Source organism: Hyla sarda, chromosome 4 (assembly GCF_029499605.1).
Source record: "Hyla sarda isolate aHylSar1 chromosome 4, aHylSar1.hap1, whole genome shotgun sequence".
NCBI lineage: Eukaryota > Metazoa > Chordata > Amphibia > Anura > Hylidae > Hyla > Hyla sarda.
The window spans coordinates 414685278-414696077 of NC_079192.1; the positions used below are offsets into that span (position 1 = coordinate 414685278).

General features: G+C 48.1%; 1 protein-coding gene across 1 annotated transcript; it reads left to right on the forward strand.

The window, feature by feature from the left end:
- The first annotated feature begins 5779 nt into the window (after positions 1 to 5779).
- Positions 5780 to 8471, forward strand: LOC130267704 (E3 ubiquitin-protein ligase TRIM41-like). Its single transcript, XM_056517792.1, has one exon. The coding sequence runs from the start codon at positions 5815 to 5817 to the stop codon at positions 7384 to 7386; it is 1572 nt and encodes a 523-aa protein (XP_056373767.1). The 5' UTR covers positions 5780 to 5814; the 3' UTR covers positions 7387 to 8471.
- The last annotated feature ends 2329 nt before the right edge of the window (positions 8472 to 10800 follow it).

Here is a 10800-nt window from a genome sequence, read left to right on the forward strand (position 1 = left end):
GTGAATACACTAATTAAACCAACTGCGCCAATCAGCGGCGCAGTGGCCCTTTAAATCGTAGAGACCCGGCGCGCGCGCGCCCTAAGGAGCGGGGCCGCGCGCGCCGGGACAGGACCGACGGAGAGCGAGTCAGGTACGGGAGCCGGGGTGCGCATCGCGAGCGGGCGCCACCCGCATCGCGAATCGCATCTCGGCTGGAAGAGGTATCGCAGCGCACCCGGTCAGCAGGTCTGACCGGGGCGCTGCGATTGCGAGGATGTTGCGAGCGCTCCGGGGAGGAGCGGGGACCCGGAGCGCTCGGCGTAACAGTACCCCCCCCCTTGGGTCTCCCCCTCTTCTTGGAGCCTGAGAACCTGAGGACCAGACTTTTTTGTCTAGGATGTTGTCCTCAGGTTCCCAGGATCTCTCTTCAGGACCACAGCCCTCCCAATCTACCAAAAAAAATCTTTTTCCTCTGACCGTCTTGGAGGCCAGTATCTCCTTTACGGAGAAGATGTCAGAAGAACCGGAAACAGGAGTGGGAGAAACAAGTTTGGGAGAGAAACGGTTGATGATGAGTGGTTTAAGGAGAGAGACATGGAAGGCATTGGGAATACGAAGAGAAGGAGGAAGAAGGAGTTTGTAAGAGACAGGATTAATCTGGCACAAGACTTTGAAAGGACCAAGATAGCGTGGTCCCAGTTTGTAACTGGGGACACGAAAGCGGACATATTTAGCGGAGAGCCATACCTTGTCTCCGGGAGCAAAAATGGGGGGGGGTTCTTCTTTTCTTATCGGCAAACCTTTTCATGCGGGATGAAGCCTGTAAAAGAGAATTTTGGGTCTCTTTCCATATGGTGGAAAGATCACGAGTTACTTCATCCACAGCGGGCAAACCAGAGGGCAAGGGAGTAGGGAGGGGGGGAAGAGGGTGACGGCCGTACACCACGAAAAATGGGGACTTAGCAGAAGATTCAGAGACTCTGAAGTTGTATGAGAATTCGGCCCATGGTAGAAGATCTGCCCAGTCATCCTGGCGGGAGGAAACAAAATGCCGTAAATAGTCACCCAGGACCTGGTTAATTCTTTCTACTTGCCCATTGGATTGGGGATGATAAGAAGAAGAGAAGTTTAATTTAATCTTGAGCTGTTTACAGAGGGCCCTCCAGAATTTAGACACGAATTGGATGCCTCTATCCGAGACGATCTGCGTGGGCAAACTGTGAAGACGAAAAATGTGTACAAAAAATTGTTTTGCCAACTGAGGCGCTGAAGGAAGACCAGGAAGAGGAATAAAATGTGCCATCTTGGAAAATCGATCAACGACCACCCAAACAACAGTGTTGCCACGGGATGGGGGTAGGTCAGTAATAAAGTCCATACCAATCAGTGACCAAGGCTGTTCGGGGACAGGCAGAGGATGAAGGAGACCAGCAGGCTTCTGGCGAGGAGTCTTATCCCGGGCACAGACAGTACAGGCCCTCACAAAATCAACAACATCCGTCTCCAGAGTCGGCCACCAATAGAAACGAGAGATGAGTTGCAGGGACTTTTTGATGCCCCCATGGCCTGCGAGGTGGGAGGAGTGACCCCATCTGAGAATCCCGAGACGTTGGCGTGGAGAAACGAAGGTCTTCCCTGGAGGAGTTTGCCTGATGGAGGCTGGGGAAGTGGAGATCAGACAGTCAGGAGGAATGATGTGTTGCGGAGAGACCTCTGCTTCCGAGGCATCCGAGGAACGAGAGAGGGCATCGGCCCTAATGTTCTTGTCGGCAGGGCGAAAATGAATTTCAAAGTTAAAACGGGCAAAGAACAACGACCACCTGGCCTGGCGAGGGTTCAGCCGTTGGGCAGACTGGAGATAGGAGAGATTCTTGTGATCGGTGTAAATGATAACTGGAAATTTTGATCCCTCCAGCAGATGTCTCCATTCCTCAAGTGCCAATTTAATGGCCAGTAGTTCTCGATCCCCGATGGAGTAGTTTCTCTCCGCCGGAGAGAAGGTCCTAGAAAAAAACCCACAAGTAACAGCATGCCCGGAAGAATTTTTTTGTAGAAGGACCGCTCCAGCTCCCACTGAGGAGGCATCTACCTCCAATAGGAAGGGTTTAGATGGGTCAGGTCTGGAGAGCACGGGAGCAGAAGAAAAGGCAGACTTGAGCCGTTTAAATGCGTCTTCCGCTTGGGGAGACCAGGACTTGGGATTGGCATTTTTCTTGGTTAAAGCCACGATAGGAGCTACAATGGTGGAAAAGTGTGGAATAAATTGTCTGTAATAATTGGCGAACCCCAAAAAACGTTGGATAGCACGGAGTCCGGAGGGGCGTGGCCAATCCAAGACGGCAGAGAGTTTATCCGGGTCCATTTGTAATCCCTGGCCAGAGACCAAGTATCCTAGGAAAGGAAGAGATTGACATTCAAACAGACATTTCTCCATTTTGGCATAAAGTTGATTGTCTCGAAGTCTCTGAAGAACCATGCGGACATGCTGGCGGTGTTCTTCTAAGTTGGCAGAAAAAATCAGAATATCGTCCAGATACACAACAACACAGGAATATAAGAGATCACGAAAAATTTCATTAACAAAGTCTTGGAAGACGGCAGGGGCGTTGCACAGGCCAAAGGGCATGACCAGATACTCAAAGTGTCCATCTCTGGTGTTAAATGCAGTCTTCCATTCGTCCCCCTCCCTGATGCGGATGAGATTATAAGCACCTCTTAAGTCCAGTTTGGTAAAGATGTGGGCACCTTGAAGGCGATCAAAGAGTTCTGAGATAAGAGGTAAAGGGTAGCGGTTCTTTACCGTGATTTTATTAAGTCCGCGGTAATCAATGCAAGGATGCAGGGAGCCATCTTTTTTGGATACAAAAAAAAATCCAGCTCCGGCAGGAGAGGAGGATTTGCGGATAAACCCCTTTTTTAAATTTTCCTGGATGTATTCAGACATAGCAAGAGTCTCTGGAGCGGACAGAGGATAAATTCTGCCCCGGGGTGGAGTAGTGCCCGGGAGGAGGTCAATAGGACAGTCATAAGGCCTGTGAGGAGGTAAAGTCTCAGCTTGCTTTTTGCAAAATACGTCAGCATAGTCCATATAAGCCTTAGGGAGACCGGTTACAGGGGGAACCACAGGGTCACGGCAGGGAGTACTGGGAACCGGTTTAAGACAGTCCTTGAAACAAGAAGTACCCCAGCTCTTGATTTCTCCTGTGGACCAATCAAGGGTTGGGGAATGGCGTTGAAGCCACGGTAATCCAAGGAGAATTTCGGAAGTGCAATTGGAGAGGACCAAAAACTAAATTTTTTCGTGATGAGGTCCGATGCACATTAGGAGGGGTTCCGTGCGGTAACGCACGGTACAGTCCAATCTTTGATTGTTAACACAATTGATGTAGAGGGGTCTGGCGAGACTGGTCACCGGGATGTTGAACCTGTTGATGAGAGAGGCAAAAATAAAATTTCCTGCAGATCCGGAGTCCAAGAAGGCCATAGTAGAGAAGGAGAAGATGGAGGAAGATATCCGCACAGGCACAGTAAGGCGTGGAGAAGCAGAGTAGACATCAAGAACTGTCTCCCCTTTGTGCGGAGTCAGCGTACGTCTTTCCAGGCGGGGAGGACGGATAGGACAATCCTTCAGGAAGTGTTCGGTACCGGCACAGTACAGGCACAGATTCTCCATGCGGCGTCGTGCCCTCTCTTGAGGTGTCAAGCGAGACCGGTCAACTTGCATAGCCTCCACGGCGGGAGGCACAGGAACGGATTGCAGAGGACCAGAGGAGAGAGGGGCCGGGGAGAAAAAACACCTCGTACGAACAAAGTCCATATCCTGGCGGAGCTCCTGACGCCTTTCGGAAAAACGCATGTCAATGCGAGTGGCTAGATGAATAAGTTCATGCAGGTTAGCAGGAATTTCTCGTGCGGCCAGAACATCTTTAATGTTGCTGGATAGGCCTTTTTTAAAGGTCGCGCAGAGGGCCTCATTATTCCAAGATAATTCGGAAGCAAGAGTACGGAATTGGATGGCGTACTCGCCAACGGAAGAATTACCCTGGACCAGGTTCAGCAGGGCAGTCTCAGCAGAAGAGGCTCGGGCAGGTTCCTCAAAGACACTTCGAATCTCCGTGAAGAAGGAGTGTACAGAGGCAGTGATGGGGTCATTGCGGTCCCAGAGCGGTGTGGCCCATGACAGAGCTTTTCCGGACAGAAGGCTGACTACGAAAGCCACCTTAGACCTTTCAGTAGGAAACTGGTCCGACATCATCTCCAAGTGCAGGGAACATTGTGAAAGAAAGCCACGGCAAAACTTAGAGTCCCCATCAAATTTATCCGGCAAGGATAGTCGTAGGCCGGAAGCGGCCACTCGCTGCGGAGGAGGTGCAGGAGCTGGCGGAGGAGATGATTGCTGGAGCTGTGGTAGTAGCTGCTGTAGCATCACGGTCAGTTGAGACAGCTGGTGGCCTTGTTGCGCTATCTGTTGCGACTGCTGGGCGACCACCGTGGTGAGGTCGGCGACAACTGGCAGTGGAACTTCAGCGGGAGCCATGGCCGGATCTACTGTCACGATTCGGCTGGCAGGAGGTGGATCCTCTGTGCCAGAGAGGGATTGGCGTGGACCGTGCTAGTGGACCGGTTCTAAGCTGCTACTGGTTTTCACCAGAGCCCGCCGCAAAGCGGGATGGTCTTGCAGCGGCGGTAGCAACCAGGTCGTATCCACTAGCAACGGCTCAACCTCTCTGACTGCTGAAGATAGGCGCGGTACAAGGGAGTAGACAAGAGCAAGGTCGGACGTAGCAGAAGGTCGGGGCAGGCAGCAAGGATCGTAGTCAGGGGCAACGGCAGGAGGTCTGGAACACAGGCTAGGAACACACTGGGAAACGCTTTCACTGGCACGATGGCAACAAGATCCGGCAAGGAAGGGAAGGGGAAGTGAGGTTATATAGGGAAGTGCACAGGTGAATACACTAATTAAACCAACTGCGCCAATCAGCGGCGCAGTGGCCCTTTAAATCGTAGAGACCCGGCGCGCGCGCCGGGACAGGACCGACGGAGAGCAAGTCAGGTACGGGAGCCGGGGTGCGCATCGCGAGCGGGCGCCACCCGCATCGCGAATCGCATCCCGGCTGGAAGAGGTATCGCAGCGCACCCGGTCAGCAGGTCTGACCGGGGCGCTGCGATTGCGAGGATGTTGCGAGCGCTCCGGGGAGGAGCGGGGACCCGGAGCGCTCGGCGTAACATTGCTCTCTAATTGTATAAGTCACTATAGACTTGATTCTAAGTTTTCAGAATACACACTTTCAGGCAGTCTATACTAAATTCTGCCCACAGTGAAGGTCCCTCCCAATAGGGGATTACTTCTTGCTACATCCCCACTTGTGCTGCTGGTAGGACATAAGGGAAGCATTACTTTCTAACGTTAATTTATTTTCCCTTAGTCCTACAGCAGCACTCAAATATCCCTCCCTTTTATTTTTCTTGTGTATTTCTTTTTCTTGTTACCACACACCTTTGTGTTGAGGAGGCTCCCACTTTATAGTGGGGTAGTTTTAATTAGAAATTTTGATTTAAATCAACTAATTAACTATCTGACCTACCAGCTCCACAGGGGCAGAATACCCGCACTTGTACTGCTGTAGGATTAATAGAACACAAATTAACATTAGAAAGTGACGCTTATTACCCGTTCTTTCTCATATTCATTTTCTTCTATAATTGCTGTGTCACTTTATAGAATAAACATAATCAACAGACCGGCCTCTCCCCGTGTGATGAATGTGAATCACACCCACTGTACTCTGAACTTACATACTTTTACTTTCATTTCTTCTTCTACTGTCAGCGATGGCGTCTGCTGGTCTAAGAGAGGAGCTGGAATGTTCTATCTGTCTGAACCTTTATACAGATCCTGTAACCCTGAGATGTGGACACAACTTCTGCCGGGTCTGTATTGATCAGGTCCTGAATACACAGGACGGGTCTGGAGTTTATTCCTGTCCTGAATGTAGAGGAGAGTTTCAGGATCGGCCGGCACTGCAGAAGAACATCACTCTGTGTAATGTGGTGGAGACTTTTCTGTCTGCTTTACTGGGACAAGAGGTGACCGGGATCTGCTGCACTTACTGTGTGGACTCTCCTGTACCTGCTGTGAAGTCCTGTCTGATGTGTGAGGCTTCTCTGTGTGATAAACACCTCAAAGTTCACAGCAAGGGACCAGAACACGTCCTGACCGAGCCCAGAACTTCCCTGGAGAACAGGAAATGCTCCATTCATCGAAGAATCCTGGAATATTACTGTACTGAGGACAATGCTTGTATCTGTGTGTCCTGCTATGTGATTGGAGAACATAATGGACATAAGATAGAGTCACTAGATGAGGCCTTCGAGAAGAAGAAGGAGAACCTGAGCAAGGTTCTGCAGAAACTGATAACAAAAAGAAAGAAGACTGAGGAAAGAGTCCAGAGTCTGGTGGAGCACTGGAGAAAAGCTCAAGAAAAAGCATCTGGAGAAGCGGAGAGAGTCACTGCCCTGTTTAGAGACATCAGGAGACGGGTGGACAACCTGGAGAAGAGGATCCTGAGTGAGATCTCCAGGCAGGAGGAGAAGATGTCACGGTCACTGTCTAATATCATCCAGAAGCTGGAGATAAAGAAGAACGAGCTGTCCAGGAAGATGAGGGACATTGAGGAGTTGTGTAACATGACTGATCCACTGACTGTCTTACAGGGTCCAGACACAGGTGACTTGTGTGATCCTGAGGAGGGGGGAGGGGATGAGGACATAGGGGGACATGATGGAGGTGATCGGGGTGTGAAGTGGATCTCACACACATTACACACATTATCTGATATAATAAGAGATGTAAATGTCACCTTCTATATGCAGGATCCTATAGACCCAATACTGGATGTAAATACAGCTGCTAATAATGTCCATATACCAGATGACCTGGAAATTGCATCCCGAACACTAATAAACCAGAATCGTCCAGAAACTGCAGAAAGATTCCAGGAGAATCAGGTCATGGGCATCTGTAGTTTCAATTCAGGGCAACATTACTGGGATGTGGAAATCAGCGGATCAGGATTGTGGAGGGTGGGGATGTGTTATCCCAGTATAGACAGGAGGGGGAATCAGTCAGTCATTGGCAATAATAAGAAGTCCTGGTGTTTGTGTGGAGGGCGGCAGGTATATAATAATCAGTGTTCAGTGATACATGACGGTAAAGTGATCCTGTTACCTCACCAGATCTCCAGTGATAGATTCAGGATCTATCTGGATTATGAGGCCGGGCGGCTGTCCTTTTATGAGCTGTGTGACCCCATCAGACACTTACACACCTTCACCACCACCTTCACCGAGCCCCTTCATGCTGCACTATGTGTATATAGAGGTTGTTTAAAGTTTGCAACTTGAAACTACAGTACGTACAGGTGAAGCAGCAGTGTATGGTTACTAAAGGTCAACATCTATGGGAACGCTAAATCTAGGGCTACATAGAGATTTTATTGGTGTACTTCTGGCTGATTTTAAAGGGGTACTCAGCCGGAAAACATCTTATCTCCTATCCAAAGGATAGGGGATAAGATGTCTAATCACGGGGGGTCCTGCCGCTGGGGACCCCCACGATTTCCGGAGCTTGGAGCTTTCGCATTCGTGATGTCACACCACACCCCTCCATTCATGTCTATGGGAGGGGGCGTGACACCTAGTACATAGCCGTCACACCTCCTCCCATAAACCTGAAAGGAGGGGGTGTGGCAGCTGAATTCACCAGTCATCGTGCACAGAGTGGAGTTCGCCCCGTGCACCGGATGGCTGGGGTGTTGTCGTGGGGAAGGCAGAGATCACCAGCAGCAGGGCCTCGCAATTAGACATCTTATCCCCTATCCTTTGGATAGGGGATAAGATGTTTTCCGACAGAGAACCCCTTTAACTGTTGAGTACAGCTTTGGTATGGCTAATTGGTGGGTGTCCTACCAGGATCCCGAGAATGGGGAGAAAATTGTCCCTGGAATGATTAAAGCCCACTAATTCCATATGGGGCTTCCAAGCATTGCCAAGCTCCCATAAAGAATAAATGGAGTGTTGACCATGCATGCGCAATGCACTATGTTCATAGTGGGGGATATTTCACTTCTGTACTCAGTGGTTGGACCCCTACCAACCAGCTGATTATTCCATATCTTGTAAGAGGTTGCTTCATGCAGTGAGAATACCCATTAAAAATCAATAAGCAATGCAACAAAAATCTCATTGTAGCCGTGGACTAAAGTAGAACAAACACATGGGTATCAAAATTCATTGTGTGAACAAAATGTTTTTTGTTTTTTTTTGTAAATTATATTCATTCTAATAAAATACTATAGTAAAATACGCCTAAGGCCAGAACACCCTCTTAAAAGTGGGGTACGTTTATTAATGATTGATTGATGGAATATATTGTTAAACTTATAATTGTGGTGAAAAAAAAAACTGGTGATTTAAAAACAGAAATAAAAAATCCTGACATCTGTGTGGTGTTCTTTTCTGTTTCTTCTGTCAGTTCCAGTCTATATGTTCATGTAGCACAAAATCTACAAAACTGCAACATTAGCTTTGTGCCCCTTCCCCCACTGACTTTTCATTCCAGGATAACCAAGTTCAACAGTGGGGGATCCAGGGAGGGCAGAGGGGGAATTGGACCTCTGGAGTGTAATGCTCAATCACTCTCCTGACCAGAGGTGTGTGTGGCATCAACCCCAGTAACCCGTATAGAATTAGAAAGTCTCAACATGGGTAAACCCACTGTGCTAGCAAATTGGAAATCAATAAAGTTAACAGCTGACCCAGTAAACAAAAGCCAAACCAGCATGTTATTTACCCTGATAAGAAATATACATAGGGAGAAACACCTTGGTGAAAGAATCGAGAAGTATCTGTGCACCCACGTGGCCATCCCGATAACCACTTACACCCTAGAGTTTTCCGTCTGTAGACATTTGGGAAAGGAGTTCAGAAAATGATCTGCCTCCCCATCCTTATGGTGACAGTTTAGGTTGGGTCTGTCTGATTTACTCAAAGACTTATTGGTTAGCTACCCTCCTCCAACTCTGGCTGTACTAATGGACTGACGACTGAAGGAACGTAGACAGGAACAGTCCTCCCCACCTACCACACACCTTCTGTCAGATCCATCTCTGTCTTCCATTAGCTCACCAAGGATTCCAGAAGAACCATTCCTTTTGCCAGAAAAGCGCTCAGGAAACTCAACCTGAGGCTCTATAGGAAACGTGTAAGGGGTAGCTAGAACTTTGAGGTCTCATGATGTCTGACTTGTTTGGTCAAGTCCTGGGTTAAACCCTACATCTGGTCCACTAAGGCAGATGGTGTCCAGATGCAGGAGGACAGCGCAGTACAAAATCAGAACCAGAATGAATGTTATACAAGCAAAGGGGTCAAACTAGAAGAGTCAGGGTCAGGTCCAAATTAGCAGACAAGAGGCAAGGTCAGTAAACAAGCAGACATCAAAGTCCAAAAATGCCGTAATACACAATGGCCCTCATTTACTAAGAGGGTAGGGTTTTTGATTGTTGTTGTTTGATTTTTTTTTGTCCTCTTTTTTTTTTTTTCCCGCTTGTTACTTACTAAAATGTTGCACGGTGTACTTTTTTTGGCACACAAGGGATTTTTTAATCCTCAACAGAAAGGACGGGGAAAAAAGGTTCTCTTCCGGTATGTGAGAATCTGAGGCAAGAGACACTACCTCAACAACCAGCAATGCAAAAGCATGACATTTCCAAAGCATTTGCCAAATTCCTGAGACATTTTCAACAATATGTAAAAAATTTTGGAATACCATTTGAGCATGCATTTTTATATGCTTAAGTCACCTTATGTTGGATAACCCCTTTAAAGCAAACTGTTCTTTTATTACCTCATCGATGGTGTTACCGAAACCCATTCCTAGGAAATTTAGCCAGGAATCCCACTAACGTTTTATATGAGCTTTCTGCAAAGCTTGAGTCACAGGAGCAAACTGTTTGTGTGTTAAGAGACAGAAACATGGCCAGTTTATCCCCCAGAGCATGAGTAAGCGCCAAATTGGATTTAGATTTTTGGTGTCCCCTATCTATACTGAGGTCTAGATCAGTGAGAGTCAGGCTGTGTTCACATCACGTTTCTTACATACGGGGAGAGGATCCGGCTGGGGGATGGGAAAACCGCGCTCTTCGGTATCCGAGTCGGCCCCCATCTCATTCATTTGAATGAGCCGACCGGAGTCCGATAGTGACTCCAGTCGGCTAATTTTCTGCCTCTTATCCAGTTTTGTGACTGGACATAACACCGTAGTATACATTAGTATACAACCGTAGTAATTATTTGAATGAGCAGACTGGAGTCAGATGATGACTCTGGTCGGCTCATTTTTGCCCCGTATCTGGTTTTGTGACCGTACTACAGTCACAGTATACTACAGTTTTCAGTCCGGTCCCAAAACCGGATACAGGGCAAAATGAGCCGACTGGAGTCACTATCTGACTCCAGTCTGCTCATTCAAATTACACCATGTTCCAAGTTATTATGCTTCCCACCCTCATAGATTTTTTGCTTGAGGATGCTCCAAAGGTTCTCAATAGGATTGAGGTCAGGGGAGGATGGAGGCCACACCATAACTTTCTCTCCTTTTAACCCCATAGCAGCCATTGATGCAGAGGTATTCTTTGCAGCATGAGATGGTGCATTGTTATACATGAAGATGATTTTATTACGGAAAGCATAGTTCTTCCTTCTGTACCAGGGAGGAAAGTGTTCAGTCAGAAACTCCACATACTTTGCTGGGGTCATGGT